The sequence below is a fragment of the Mustelus asterias genome, chromosome 28 (assembly GCF_964213995.1).
Source record: "Mustelus asterias chromosome 28, sMusAst1.hap1.1, whole genome shotgun sequence".
Taxonomy (NCBI): domain Eukaryota; kingdom Metazoa; phylum Chordata; class Chondrichthyes; order Carcharhiniformes; family Triakidae; genus Mustelus; species Mustelus asterias.
This window is the reverse complement of record NC_135828.1, coordinates 29,349,134-29,365,078: the sequence shown is the minus strand read 5'-3', so window position 1 is coordinate 29,365,078 and position 15,945 is coordinate 29,349,134. Positions and strand designations below refer to the sequence as shown.

The window sequence follows — 15,945 nt, the reverse complement described above, 5'->3', positions numbered from 1 at the left end:
TCAAAGGAAGTAGGTGAGATCCTAAACGAATACTTTGCATCAGTATTCACAAAGGAGAGGGACATGTTGACTGGTAGTGTCTCAGAGAGATGTGTTGACCCGTTAGAAAAAATCTCAATTACAAGGGAGGAAGTGTTAGTTTTTTAGGGAACATTAAGACAGACAAATCCCCAGGGCCGGATGGCATCTATCCTAGACTCCTCAGGGAGGCGAGAGATGCAATTGCTGGGCCTCTGACAGAAATCTTTGTCTCTTCACTGGACACAGGTGAGATCCCAGAGGATTGGAAGATAGCAAATGTGTTCCCATTATTTAAGAAGGGTAGCAAGGATAACATAGAACATAGAACAGTACAGCACAGAACAGGCCCTTCGGCCCACGATGTTGTGCTGAGCTTTATCTGAAACCAAGGTCAAGCTATCCCACTCCCTATCATCCTGGTGTGCTCCATGTGCCTATCCAATAACCGCTTAAATGTTCCTAAAGTGTCTGACTCCACTATCACTGCAGGCAGTCCATTCCACACCTCAACCCGGGTAATTAGAGGCCGGTGAGCTTGACGTCTGTGGTAGGGAAGTTGTTGGAGAAGATTCTTAGAGATAGGATATATGCGCATTTAGAACTGAATAATCTCATTAGCGATAGACAGCATGGTTTTGTACGAGGGAGGTCATGCCTCACAAATTTGGTTGAGTTTTTTGAGGAGGTGACAAAAACGATTGATGAGGGAAGGGCCGTGGATGTCATCTTTATGGATTTTAGTAAAGCGTTTGACAAGGTCCCTCATGGCAGGCTGGTGCAAAAGGTTAAATCTCACGGGATAAAAGGTGAGCTCGCTAGATGGGTGGAGAACTGACTTAGCTATAGAAAGAGTTTTAACAACACCATGTTAAAGTCCAACAGGTTTATTTGGTAGCAAATACCATTAGCTTTCGGAGCGCTGCTCCTTCGTCGATTTCCTGATTTCCAAATCCTGACAAAGGAGCAGCGCTCCGAAAGCTAATGGTATTTGCTACCAAATAAACCTGTTGGACTTTAACCTGGCGTTGTTAAAACTCTTACTGTGTTTACCCCAGTCCAACGCCGGCATCTCCACATCATGATTAGCCATAGAAGACAGAGGGTAGCAGTGGAGGGGTCTTTTTCCGGTTGGAGGTCTGTGATTAGTGGTGTTCATAATGTGGAGATGCCGGCGTTGGACTGGGGTAAACACAGTAAGAGTTTTAACAACGCCAGGTTAACGACACACGACGGCGCCGAGTCGCTGAGCAGAAACTGATAGCCAAGTTCCACACACGAGGACGGCCTCAACCGGGATATTGGGTTCATGTCACACTATTTGTAATCCCCACAGCCTGCCTGGACCTGCAGAGTTTCACTGGCTGTCCTGTCTGGAGACAATACACATCTTTTTAGCCTGTCTTGATGCTCTCTCCACTCACATTGTTTGTATCTTAAAGATTTGATTAGCTGTAAGTATTCGCATTCCAACCATTATTCATGTAAATTGAGTTTGTGTCGTTATATGCCCTGTGAACAATACAGAACAATACAGCACAGGAAAAGGCCCTTCGGCCCTCCAAGCCTGCGCCGCTCATGTGCCCACTAGACCACTCTTTTGTATCCCTCTATTCCCAGTCTATTCATGTGGTGATCTAGATAAGTCTTAAACGATCCCAGCGTGTCCGCCTCAATCACCTTGCTTGGGAGTGCATTCCAGGCCCCCACCACCCTCTGTGTAAAATACGATCCCCTGACAACTGTGTTGAACCTTGCCCCCCTCACCTTGAACCTGTGACCCCTTGTGTTCGGCACGGTAGCACAGTGGTTAGCACTGCTGCTTCACAGCTCCAGGGTCCTGAGTTCGATGCTCGGGTCACTGTCTGTGTGGAGTTTGCACATTCTCCTCGTGTCTGCGTGGGTTTCCTCCGGGTGCTCCGGTTTCCTCCCACAGTCCAAAGATGTGCGGGTTAGGTTGATTGGCCAGGTTAAAAATTGCCCCTTAGAGTCCTGGGATGTGTAGATTAGCGGTTAAAATATGTGGGGGTAGGGCCTGGGTGGGATTGTGGTCGGTGCAGACTCGATGGGCCGAATGGCCTCCTTCTGCACTGTAGGGTTTCTATGTTTCTATGTTTCTTTCTATGTTTGTGAACAGAATTCCCACTCACCTGAAGAAGGGGCTTGGGGCTCCGAAAGCTTGTGTGGCTTTTGCTACCAAATAAACCTATTGGACTTTAACCTGGTGTTGTTAAACTTCTTACTAGTGGTGTTCCGCAGGGCTCTGTACTGGGACCTCTGCTATTTGTGATATATAAAAATGATTTGGAGGAAGATGTAACTGGTGTGATCAGTAAGTTTGTGGACAACACGAAGATTGCTGGAGTTGCAGATAGTGATAAACATTGTCAGAGAAACAGCAGGATATAGGTAGGCTGGAACATTGGGCGGAGAAATGGCAGATGGAATTTAATCCAGATAAATGCGAAGTGATGCATTTCGGTAGATCTATACAATAAATGGCAGAACCATCAGGAGTATAGACACACAGAGGGACCTGGGTGTATAAGTCCACAGATCCTTAAAGGTGGCAGCACAGGTGGAGAGGGTGGTGAAGAAGGCACATGGCATGCTTGCCTTTATTGGACGGGGCATAGAATATAAAAGTTGGCATATGATGTTGCAGCTGTATAGAATGATGGTTAGGCCACATTTGGAATACTGCATCCAGTTCTAGTTGCCACACTACCAGAAGGACGTGGAGGCTTTGGAGAGAGTACAGAGAAGATTTACCAGGATGTTGCCTGGTATGGAGGGTCTTAGTTATGAGGAGAGATGGGGTAAACTGGGGTTGTTCTCCCTGGAAAGACAGAGGATGGGGGGGGCGACCTAATAGAGGTGTATAAAATTATGAAGGGCATAGATAGGGTCAACAGTGGGAAGCTTTTTCTCAGGTCGGAGGGACGAACACAAGGGGTCACAGGTTCAAGGTGAGGGGGGCAAGGTTCAACACAGTTGTCAGGGGATCGTATTTTACACAGAGGGTGGTGGGGGCCTGGAATGCACTCCCAAGCAAGGTGATTGAGGCGGACACGCTGGGATCGTTTAAGACTTATCTAGATCGCCACATGAATAGACTGGGAATAGAGGGATACAAAAGAGTGGTCTAGTGGGCACATGAGCGGCGCAGGCTTGGAGGGCCGAAGGGCCTTTTCCTGTGCTGTATTGTTCTTACACTGTGCTATGTAGGTCTAAAACCCACTCGCTACATTATTTTTGAAGATTTCTATTACTAGGTTATCTCCGCATTTTAATTACGTAAATGGAAAAAGTGTTACGTAAATGGAAAAAGTGTTAGGAGATACAAATTTGAGCCGTTCTTAAGTTTAAATTTATTTATTGGTGTGACAAGTAAGCTTACATTAACACTGCAATGCAGTTGCTGTGAAAATCCCCAAGTTGCCACACTCCAGAGCCTGTTCGGGTACACTGAGGGAGAATTTAGCATGGCCAATGCCAACCAGCAGGGGGATGGCAGGACTATAACTTCCATTCCTCCTCATTGCCCCAATCTGATCAACATTGTGCACCCTCCCCACACCTCCATGGAGGCAGTGGTTAGCACTGCTAACTGCTACTTCATCTATGGTAAACACAACATACAGTAAACTCTAGACATCAAGGTCATTATGAAATCGCCCCTGCATCAGTGGTACACTTTGTTTGGTCAGGAATTTCAAACTAATCATGGTTAATGTATGGGTGCATGATCCTGTGATATAAATTTTCCAGCTGTACTGTGGACTTGGGCTTGAGTATCAAACGCTCCAATGCCCCCGCGTGGGGCGGCACGGTAGCACAGTGGTTAGCACTGCTGCTTCACAGCTCCAGGGTCTCGGGTTCGATTCCCAGCTTGGGTCACTGTCTGTGTGGAGTTTGCACATTCTCCTCGTGTCTGCGTGGGTTTCCTCCGGGTGCTCCGGTTTCCTCCCACAGTCCAAAGATGTGCGGGTTAGGTTGATTGGCCAGGTTAAAAATTGCCCCTTGGGATGCGTAGGTTAGAGGGATTAGTGGGTAAATATGTGGGGGTAGGGCCTGGGTGGGATTGTGGTCGGTGCAGACTCGATGGGCCGAATGGCCTCCTTCTGCACTGTAGGGTTTCTATATCATTCTATATCAATCGCTTGATATAGTCCCCTAATTCTGGAAACCCAAGTGACCATTTTCATCTGTGCGGCTTTGCACTGAGTGTTAGCACGATATTCCACATAAAGGCCGTCCAGCACAATCTATTTCACATGACATCCAAACTCCCAGCGCCTGATCACAGACTGATGATTCTGTACCACATGTTTTGCATTGCTTTCAGCTGTGTCTAATACCTGAACTGGGCAGGTTATAGGAGGATTCAATAACATCAGCATCAACTCAGACCCATCCGGCACTAGCAACGCTCCAACACATCACTTTCTCCTTTGGAATTACAAAACCACAGGTCAATGATCCTCTTTCACGTTCATGCTTTTGCTTTTAGAATCTTGTTTAACTGTTAAAATGTACGATCTGTGTCACTGCAACGAAAATGGTTTAATTCAGTGTTGCTTACCCTGCATCCTGGGCCTCATGAGCTCGAATTATTGATAGCAAATTATTGTGTTGTAAAAATTCACAAACAGCTGGGTAACTGAAACACAAAGGTGGCCAATTAGTATCCATTAAAAATGTCAGAAAGCTGAAGTTGAATGCACATTGACAAAACCGTGCACCTGCCCACAAACAGCACCTGTAGAAATAGGAGCATCCCCGCACTGTATTATGACTGAAGTGTTCTTGTGTTTTCTCATTTCCAAAATCCTCTGAAGGATCCGACCACAACAAGTCACACATTGGCCCAAATGCAGGTGGCTCCTTAAATCTATCTAACTGTGAAGAGACAAGTCAGGAAAATGAGAGTCAATAGTACTTATAACACAATAATTTCAATTGATATAAATCAGCAACACTTACAAATTAGACAGCTCCAAAAAAACTGACTATAACCTGGATTTTAAACTGGAAAAAGTTCTATATGGCCAGGGTGGGGCAATGCCTGCAGAGCAAGGGAGGGCCTAATAGTTGAGAAAGTTTGGCTGACAGTCAGGCATTTGGTGAAGGGGGGGGGGGGAAACGACGCAATGTCAGTCAGATCAGGGCAATGAGGAAGAACGGAAGTTATAGACAGTTAGGCCCCTTTTAATCCGCAGAGTTTCCCTGAGGCCTGTAAGAGCCAGCCATCTATCATCTACAATGCTTGTTAAAATGAAGACATGCAACCCAATTATAATATTTCAATGACCAACTGGCTTTCCGCAAGATGGCTCACGCCCCTCATCCCAACTCAGGTAAAGCAGGAAAATGAATAGTTTGGTTCCCATTTAATGCGTGCGCATTTTAACCTCTAACATGACTCTAACCCCATTTCTAAGAGTTACAATTCAATCCCAGTTGTTGGTATAGGATTTAAATAGCTCAGGCCATAGCTCTATAGGGGTTCCTCAATTTGTCTTATTCCTTCAGTTCCATGTGCTGTGATAGTGGGCCCAATGCACACTGTTGGGTTTGACATATCAAGAGCTGAAACTAGGAGGCCATGTTTGTTCATTGGGTTTGGAGGTGAATATGTTAGCTTTGCCCAAGACTGCATCAGACTCTGATACATAACAGCCGGATAATGATGGAAATACTCAAAAGGTCTGTGCACAGGAATTGATGTTTCAGGTTGATGATCTTTTGTCAGAACTGTTGAATGTCCAATGAAGGTCTTTGAGCTGAACACAAATTGTTGCTGCACAGATGCTGCCTGACCTGCTGTGTATTGTTTTTATTTGAGCTTCCAGCATCCACAGCGCTTTGCTTTTCTACCAGTTTGATACACTGTGGATGGTTACAATGGACATGTGCAATTTGAGGTCAGTGGTGACACTGACTGCCGTCTATTCTCAATAAAGGTTGGCTACAGGTCTCCTTGCAGCAAATAGTTCTGCTTCATCTGAGCCTGTGAAGGTGGTTCTCAGAAATTGCTCAATACCAGAATCCAAACCTGCAGGTCCAGTGGGGGATATCAGTAGCTCTGGATTCAGAACCAATTCATCTCATTACCACTCCTTTAATATGTCCCCACTTCCATAAAACCTTCCAACCCCCCATACCCTGCAAATGCAACTACAGGGGAAAAAGAGCACGCGCCTTGGAGACCCCTCCTGACAGTGGATAACCATGCCTGTTTTCCAAACAGCTCACATGTATTTTTATTGTCGGCAATGCCCCAAGCTGTTTTTCACAGAAGGAAAGCTGCCAAGCAGAACTGAGAAAAAAATGATTAAAAAGACAAGCTTTGAAGAGTAATGATCGAGACAAATTGCGGCAAAGCAAGGGGTTTCAATGAAGATGCCTTGTTAGGACTCAAATGCTGTAGGCCCTTCCACCAATGCACAGTGACCGTAAGCAAAGGGTTGCTGAAACTGAAGAGAAAAGAATGGGACATTTGTCAATTTGCATGGGGGATGGGGGGGGTAATTATAATACAAGACAAGTGTGCGTTGCAAGCAGCCAGAGGGCTGTGTAATGAATACCATTGCTGTGAATTCTGCCATTCAGAAACAGCAAACAAGAAAAAGTAAAAGATGGAGCCTTAGGCTATGTGAACAGGAGTGGGCATTTTGCCAGAGATGTGATGATGACATAGGGATAGATAAGAGCAAAATTATACCATGTCCATGGAGGTGGACCAGGGATAGAAAACGATCAATGATAATGGAATGTGTCTGCGTGGGTTTCCTCCGGGTGCTCTGGTTTCCTCCAACAGTCCAAAGATGTGCGGGTTAGGTTGATTCGCCATGCTAAATTGCCCCTTAGTGTCCCGGGATGCGTAGGTTAGAGGGAATTAGCGAGGCAAATATGTGGGGTTGCGGGGATAAGACTTGGGTGGGATTGTTGTCGGTGCAGGCTCAATAGGCCAAATGGCCTCCTTCTGCACTGTAGGGTTTCTATGATTTCTATGATAAAGACTAAGGCTGGAATTTTACCACTCTGCCTGCCACGGGAATCGGAGCAGGCAAGGGGCGGACAATGGGAAGGTCCACTGACCTCGAGCAGGATTTTATGGTCTCAGACAAGTGAGGCCCTAAGGCTTTACACTGATTGAAGCCAGAACTGGCTGTAACTCTCAAAAAAGGACTTTCCAGCCTTCTGAAAACCACAGCAATCTCTAATGATGCACGAACGCCCACACGGCTACAGAAATCAAATTCTGAGGAAATGCACAAAGGATCCTTTACATTTAAAACAAAGCCCTGGCCCGTAGAGACAACCCATCCACAGAGACTAAGGACCCCAAAACTTCTGGTAAAATTATTAATGGATGAAACATTAACCATCTCAAGAACCAGACCAGGAATGTGCATTCTCTGTCCAAAGGGGAAGAAGTGAGAATTATCAGCTCTGTCCAGTTTTAATTTGCCTGGCTCTCATTTACAGTGTTTTCCACTGGAATGTCTGAAATCCTGTACCAGTGCATTACAAATTCATCTCTACATGCTTCTCTTATCATAAAAACAGATAGAAATTAGAAACAGTAGTCGGCCCTTTGAGCCTCCTCTACCATCCATTTGATCATGGCTGATCATCGAATTTGATATCCTGATCCCCCCCTCCCCCTCCTATCCCTTGAGCCCGTGGAAGTTAGTGCTAGTGGAAAAGTGGACTAACTCACTTCGGCCTCCAGCCTCTCTGAATTAATATACCACTGGACTTAACGTGAAACAATAATTTTTTTTTGCTCTCTCTCTCTTTCTCCTCTTTTGTTAGAATGGAAAAGGTAGGGTTGGGGGTGAGGGGGGTTTACCCCATCTTAAGTTTGCTGTGGGATCATGAAGAGATGATAGGATCACTCCTAAACTGAAGGGTTGGAGAAAATATGACATTGCTTATAAAAGGGGAAATCAAAAATACCTGTTTACAGATGGGTAGTGAGGTGAGGAGTCAGGGCTATCTTTGATCACCTTTTCTGTCTGTAACACAGTCAAAGTGCAAAGTTGTACTGTGGCCAAATGTGGGGAATGTGGAAACTGGATTTAAGGGGTTTGCCTGAAAACACGGGCAAATTGAGCATCTAGGTGGGTGGCAAGAACATCCTGAAGGAACTTTGAGAAAAAGGTGTTCACAGAAGGGACACAAGCTTAAGAGATATGGAGGTATTTAGCATAGGCTTGTTAAGACAGGCAAGGAAGCAGTTTTGAATGAAGGAAAATGGTGTCTCTAAAGGGAGGCAGCGATGGTGTCAGTAAGCACCAGGAAAAAAAACAGGAACTTCTATTCCATTGTCTGCAGACTTGAGCATGACAAAAAAATAATATTTTGCCTATCATTTCTGGCATGGGAAACATATTAGAGCTACTACAGAGAGTGAGGGGAAGGAGTGGTGAACAGGCACTGATCAACTGTAGCTCAACGGGTCACACAGAACTTTTCAGGCACTTCTTGAAGGGTAATCCATTCACACGTGGAGGCTGAGCAAATAAGAATGTATTTTTGTATTCTAGTGATCACCCAGACCCACAGGAAAGATCAAAATGGTGATCAAAAATACAAGCTTGGAAATTTCTGCAGATTGTGGAAGATAATTTCTCCTCATCCCTGCCTGAGATGCTACTACATTTACATAAACATTGTACAAAATACTTACTTTTCTAATATCTTCTAAACTATGAATTTCTGGTGAAAGCCCTCCATGAACACAAAGAAACTGCTGATTTAACAGTGCAGCAAGGGGAAGGCAGTCAAAAGCGTCCATACACGCATCGTACACTCTTTCCGAATATTTGATTTTACCTATTTGAAAAGAAATGTGGATTAATATTCTGGTCTTGCATTTGCCGCCTACTAAATAATTATGCAATTAAATATTCATATTTACCTTGGGTAACATTTACTTTCATCCCTCTTCCCTTCCCACTACGAACCCTTTTGTCATTTTAGCCCATAGAGTTTGCTTGCTTCCAAGTAGAGTCCTTCAGTCTCTCAGAGACTCACTAATCATATATTGAGGAAAGGGCGAGTCCAAAGCCAGTCTTTTCCTTAAGCCAGGTTTATTTCTAAGACAGCAGAGTAATGACATAGTTTCCCCGTGTTTTCTCAGCATCCAGTGTGAACTTGTTTTTTATATTTCTACACCAAAAACCTCCCACCTCACCCGCGGCTGGGGTTGTCCAGTGCCACTGAAAGCAAATGGAGTTTTGGCTGAGCACCAAATTATCCGTTCTCGCTGGCATCCGGGCGGGAATGAATGAGATCAGGGAATCCCATCCCCATTCTCCCAATTGCCACAATTTTTCAAAGTGCTCCCAACACCAAAAATCTCGTTGGCGGCTGGGATTCTCCAGTGGTGTTGAAAATGAATGGAGTTATGACTGGAATGCCAAATTCTCCATTCTCGCTGACCATGGATGGGATTGGAGAATCCCACTGCTAATCTTTCTCCAATTGGGGACAACTGCTCTTAACTAGCAATTTTTAAAAATCATTTGTTCATGGGATGTGGGCGCCGCTGCTGGGCCAACATTTATTGCCTATCCCCAAGGGCATTTAAGAATCAATGATATTGTTGTGGGTCTGGAGTCACATGCTGTGGGTAAGGTTGGCAGGTTTCCTTCCCTCAAGGACATGAGTGAACCAGATGGGTTTTTAAACAATCAACAGTGATTTTCAAATTTCACCATCTATCATGGTGGGATTCGAACCCAGGTCTCCACAGCATTATCTTGGGACTCTGGATTACTAGTCCAGCGACAATACCACTGAGCCAACGCCTCCCCCAAACTCTACTGCAGCATGATTCCAACATTAACAACTACCTCTGCTATTGTAACCCCAAGTCTAGACAACTATCTGTGTGCCAATATTTCTCTTCCTCCTTCCCCTAGCATTCTTTAGTTGCGATGATACAAGACCCAGGCTCCAGCCACCCTCCAGCAGCCCAAGGCCTTTCCCACGTCAGAGATGGACAATGGGAACAGGTTGCCCACTCGATTCTGTCCTCACCTAATGAAAATTCCAGGAGTGAGAACCTGGCAGATTTCAGCACCCACCACCTGAGGCATAAAGTCAGTAGTGTCACCACTGCAACCATTACAGATCAGTAAACTCAGACTGGGATTGACACAGAGCTCTTCCTTCTCTGTGTGACACAGGTACTCACAGCCACAACTCAACTATGCACTTTGTAGCATATAGGAAGAAATATTTTCCCCACCATGGTTAAAGCTCCACTATTGCAAAGCATCCACGGCCAATCACCAGTGACAGCTGCTGTTCCACAGAGTGCCACCAAGACCAGAATAAGAGGCTCTGAATAATGACTGGGATGCACAAGCAGTGAACAGCTATCCAATGTGGATTTCAACTTGAAGATATTGACAAAACCTTCCCATTAGTTTAAAAGGCAGCTGACAATTAAAAGCACAAATTATTCAATTCAGTGTTTCTGTGACCGGGCTACAGAGACTGAAGATCAACCATTACAGGCTCCATGCGAATATCACAGTGTTACTATTTGCCCATCCTTAATAACTGCAGAACTGTACGGTCATCCCAGTTTACAGTAACCACAGGGCAAACCCCAGAATATAGACTCGTCATTATTAATCACCCTCAACATTATACAGCTACAGAATACAAGTCACACAGCCTGCTCTTAAACTATGCAATATAAGCTAACAGTTACTTACATTCTTGTTTAAATGTGAAATATTCTGTGAGGTGTCGGCATTCGTGATTCCCGCGCAAAAGGAACAACGTATTTGGGTATAGAATTTTAAGAGCCCACAAGTAGAGTACACACTGTTTAAAAAAAAACATCAAATTAGGATTCAGATTAGCAGACACATATAGGCACCTTTCCACAAGAAGCTGTGAAATATTGGAAAAGTTAACTCATGAGTTAGGCAGTTTATTTTCAATAGTTCAGCGATATAAATGTTGGTACCAAACATCATGATGATTTTGATATACCTTTGTTTTAATCTTGGTGAATGGAATTTGTGCTAGGCAATGGGAAACATTCGTTCATAGAAACTAGGAGGGGAATAGGTCATTCAGCCCTTTGAGCCTGCTCTACCATTCATTATCATGGCTGATCAAACTCTATATCCTGATTCCCCCCCTTTCCCCCCATATCCCTTTAGCCCCAGGAGCTATATCTAATTTCTTCTTGAAATCACAACATTTCAGATCATTAATGCCAGCATTCCCACATCAAATCGGTGCAACCGCAGGAGTGAGAGCAGCGATGGGTGGTGGGGGGAGGAATTGCTGACCGAGGCAAACGGTTTTGTCTACAATAGTTTGGGAGACTCTAGGGTCCTCAGAACTACAAACATTGTGTGCATGTTTGTGATACAGCCTCAGCCATTGCTGTCCTGGAGTTCTCAACTGGACCACAATTAGGGAACTCCTGCATTAAACACACACTGGACAGGACAGCAAGGAAAGCTCGCCTGCTCTTTTGGAAATACTGCCACGGGATCTTTAACATAGAATCATAGAAACCCTTCAGCACAGAAAGAGGCCATTCGGCCCATTGAGTCTGCACCGACCACAATCCCACCCAGGCCCTCCCCCCAAATCCCTACATATTTACCCACTAATCCCTCTAACCTACGCATCTCAGGACACCAAGGGCAATTTTAGCATGGCCAATCAACCTAACCCGCACATCTTTGGACTGTGGGAGCACCCGGAGGAAACCCATGCAGACACGAGGACAATGTGCAAACTCCACACAGACAGTGACCCAAGCCGGGAATCGAACCCAGGTCCCTGGAGCTGTGAAGCAGCAGTGCTAACCACTGTGCTACCGTGCCACCCGGTTCTCTATCTGAGAAAGGGCAGGGGCCTCAGTTTAATGTCTTGGCAGTGCAGCACTCCCTCAGTAATGCACTGAAGTTTCATCCTGGGTGTGAGCCGAACTCTCTGGGAGGGGTTTGAACCCATAACTGTCTGACTCAGAGGTGAGTCAGTGCTATGAACTGAGCCATGACTGACACACAAGAGTGGAAATTCATTGGCGAGGAGGAGATAATCTGTGTTGCTTATTGAACTGAAATTTTAAGGTTAAATTTTAAAATTCTGCTCCTTTGGTCTGGATCAATCGTATCACTGGGCAGGAACACAATGCCACTTAGACAAAAAAGAATAAACTAACAGGAATGACCAACTCCAGTTCTGTGGAGGGAGTGCAGAAGTCAGCATCATTTACATTATTGCATTACTGGGGGCAGATCGAACACAGCTGTTTTAAATTGATGTGGTTTAGTAAATGTGGAGGAGCAGTTTTTAAATAGTGGGTGAGTTGATAATCAGTCAACATGGAATTAAGATAATTCAAAGAAAAAAAGCAGAGATGAGATGAGGAGAATCTATTCTTAAATACATCAAACGTAAATGATCGGGATTGCACTGTCTGAAAAGGATGGTGGAAACAGATTCAACAATTTTCAAAAAGCAAATGGACACACAAGTGAAAAGAACTGGCAAGGCCAATGGAAAAGAGCAGGGGAGTGTGTCTAATTGGATAGCTCTGCCAAAGAGCCAGTCCAAGCGTGATGAGCTGACTGGCCTCCTTAAACACTAAATTATTTTATAAATGTTTCTCTCAAGAGGAGCACACCCCCAATACCAGTGGGCCCAGTTAAATGAAAAACGCATGCCTAACTTTTTTTTTAAAGTTGGAAGTGGTTAGCTATGTTGACAAAACACAGTATGCCTAACAGCGCCCACCATTAGTGGAAAGCTCCCAGTGAACACACTGCAATCCCATTCAAGGGTCATCCAGGCTCACAGCAGGGTCTCAAGAGTCAAGCAGCGCATGTAACCATCCTTGTGAATCCTACGTATCAACATTTCTGCAACGCAGTTCAGTTGACACTTAACAGTCTATCAACTACAAGTTAGACAGACATTCCTGCTGTTTTGTTGGCTCTTAGATGCTTGGATATATTAACACTGCGCTGACTGGAAAGGGCTGTGGAAGAAAGACAGCAATCAGTTACTGTGGCCCCTGTTGAAGTTAATAATGTAAGCAGAGTGGTCTGAAGTCTAGAAAGATGAATGTCGATTAAGAAACAGGCAGAAGATAAGAGTTTCACAGGTGGTAATCTCTGATTTACACTGCCATTCTACGACATGAATGGGAAGATTAGAGAAATTAATGCCTGGATAATAAGCGGCCATGATGTGGAGATGCCGGAGTTGGACTGGGGTAAACACAGTAAGAAGTTTAACAACACCAGGTTAAAGTCCAACAGGTTTATTTGGTAGCAAAAGCCACAAGCTTTCGGAGCCTTAAGCTCCTTCCTCAGGTGAGTGGGAATTCTGTTCACAAACAGGGCATATAAAGACACAAACTCAATTTACAGAATAATGGTTGGAATGCGAATACTTACAACTAATCAAATCTTAAAGGTACAAACAATCTGAGTGGAGAGAGCATTAAGACAGGTTAAAGAGATGTGTATAATCTCCAGACAGGACAGCCAGTGAGACTCTGCAAGTCCAGGCAAGCTGTGGGGATTACAGATAGTGTGACATGAACCCAATATCCCGGTTGAGGCCGCCCTCATATGTGCGGAACTTGGCTATCAGTTTCTGCTCAGCGACTCTGCGCCGTCGTGTGTCATGAAGGCTGTTGGAGAACGCTTACCTGAAGATCAGAGGCCGAATGCCCGTGACCGCTGAAGTGCTCCCCAACAGGAAGAGAACAGTCTTGCCTGGTGATTGTCGAGCGGTGTTCATTCATCCGTTGTCGCAGCATCTGCATGGTTTCCCCACTGTACCATGCCTCGGGACATCCTTTTCTGCAGCGTATCAGGTAGACAACGTTGGCCGAGTTGCAAGAGTATGTACCGTGTACCTGGTGGATGGTGTTCTCACGTGAGATGATGGCATCTGTGTCGATGATCCGGCACGGCTTGCAGAGGTTGCTGTGGCAGGGTTGTGTGGTGTCGTGGTCACTGTTCTCCTGAAGGCTGGGTAGTTTGCTGCGGACAATGGTCTGTTTGTGGTTGTGCGGTTGTTTGAAGGCAAGAAGTGGGGGTGTGGGGATGGCCTTGGCGAGATGTTCGTCTTCATCAATGACATGTTGAAGGCGCCGCAGGAGATGCCGTAACTTCTCCGCTCCGGGGAAGTACTGGACGACAAAGGGGACTCTGTCCACCGTGTCCTGTGTTTGTCTTCTGAGGAGGTCGGTGTGGTTTTTCGCTGTGGCGCGTTGGAACTGTCGATCAATGAGTCGAGCGCCATATCCTGTTCTTATGAGGGCATCTTTCAGCGTCTGGAGGTGTCTGTTGCGATCCTCCTCATCCGAGCAGATCCTGTGTGTACGGAGGGCTTGTCCATAGGGGATGGCTTCTTTAACGTGTTTAGGGTGGAAGCTGGAGAAGTGGAGCATTGTGAGGTTATCCGTGGGGTTGCGGTATAGTGAGGTGCTGAGGTGGCCGTCCTTAATGGAGATGTGTGTGTCCAAGAATGCAACCGATTCCAGAGAGTAGTCCATGGTGAGTCTGATGGTGGGATGGAACTTGTTGATGTCATCATAGAGTTGTTTCAGTGATTGTTCACCATGAGTCCAAAGGAAGAAAATGTCATCGATGTATCTAGCGTATAGCATCGGTTGAAGGTCCTGTGTGGTGAAGAAGTCTTGTTCGAACCTGTGCATGAAGATGTTGTATCTAGTGTATAGCATCGGTTGATGTATTGCATAATTTGATGTATTGCATAAAAAATTGAGGAAAGTGAAGGCAGTTTTCTCTCTTCCAACTACAAACAGCAACTGATGAGAGATCAATTAATTTTTGATCTGAATCGGAATCCTTTCAGTGCAGGAGGTCGCCATTCGGCCCATCAAATCTACACTGACCCTTAAACAGAACATCTTACCCAGGCCCTATCCCTGTAACTCCATGTATGAACCCTGCTAATCCCACTAACCTACACATCTTGGGACACTAAGCGGCAATTTAGCATGGCTAAACAACCTAACCTGTACATCTTTGGACTGTGGGAGGAAACCCACACAGACAGGGAGCATGTGCAAACTCCACACAGTCACCCAAGGCCAGAATTGACACTGGGCCCCTGGCACTGTGAGACAGCAGTACTAACCACTGTGCCACCCAAATTGATTGATTTTTGATAATCCAGGTATTAAGGTTAATAGAGCAAGGATACCTATATGGCGATAGGTTACAGATCGGCATTGGTCTCATTAAATTGCGGAACATGATTGATGGACTAAATGACCATCCCTTGCAAGATCTAGGCTCAAATAAAAAGACTGGTTTCAAACGGGACAAAGTGGAAAATAAATACTGGCCAAGTATCTATTTAGAAGAAATGGAGACAGTATAGAAATGATGAGATAGGACTTGGAGTGGCAACACCGGAAAAGATGAGAACACATGCTGAAGGAAAAGGAATTAATATGGTTGGACATTAATGTTAAAAATAAGGCTTGTTACATTTTTAGGGTGCTTTACAAACCTCCAAATTGTGAAAATAAATCAAAGAAGAAAGCTGTATTCAACCTAAAAAGACAAATTAAAATAAAGTTGTTTGGGAGATTTTAATTAGTCACTTATTAATTGGGCCAGGACAACTAAACAGGGAAAAGGGAATAACATTACTAAAATATTTATGGGATCTCTTCCTCAAGCAGTGCCTTAACCAGCCAACAAGGGTTGCTTGGTTTGGGAAATTGTGCCAAAAGGGCAAGGTCCAATTCAGGTAAGTTACTGATTTCATTAGAGTGGTTAGGGCATTACAACCAACTCCGGAGCGAGAAAAAGTTAGCCAGAGGGCTCCTGCTCTTGAAAACTATGCAGTGATCTCAACTGGGGGGTGTGCTTATGAGAATAA

At 44.9% G+C, this 15,945-nt stretch overlaps 1 protein-coding gene and 1 non-coding gene across 5 annotated transcripts in view; both read right to left on the bottom strand.

Annotated features, from left to right (window-relative positions):
• LOC144480360 (serine/threonine-protein phosphatase 2B catalytic subunit beta isoform) overlaps positions 1-15,945 on the bottom strand; it is a 106,809-nt gene that overhangs the window by 37,926 nt on the left and 52,938 nt on the right. For all 4 annotated transcript variants that reach the window (XM_078199781.1, XM_078199782.1, XM_078199780.1 and 1 more), the window contains exons 4-7: positions 10,761-10,872; positions 8,720-8,865; positions 4,781-4,920; positions 4,604-4,681 (exon numbers count right to left, since the gene is read on the bottom strand). In XM_078199781.1, the coding sequence (XP_078055907.1) occupies positions 4,604-4,681; positions 4,781-4,920; positions 8,720-8,865; positions 10,761-10,872 (476 nt within the window). The remainder of the gene's footprint in view (positions 1-4,603; positions 4,682-4,780; positions 4,921-8,719; positions 8,866-10,760; positions 10,873-15,945) is intronic.
• LOC144480382 (small nucleolar RNA SNORA84) lies at positions 10,509-10,646 on the bottom strand. Its single transcript, XR_013495662.1, has one exon. It is a non-coding gene; the product is annotated as a small nucleolar RNA SNORA84 (small nucleolar RNA).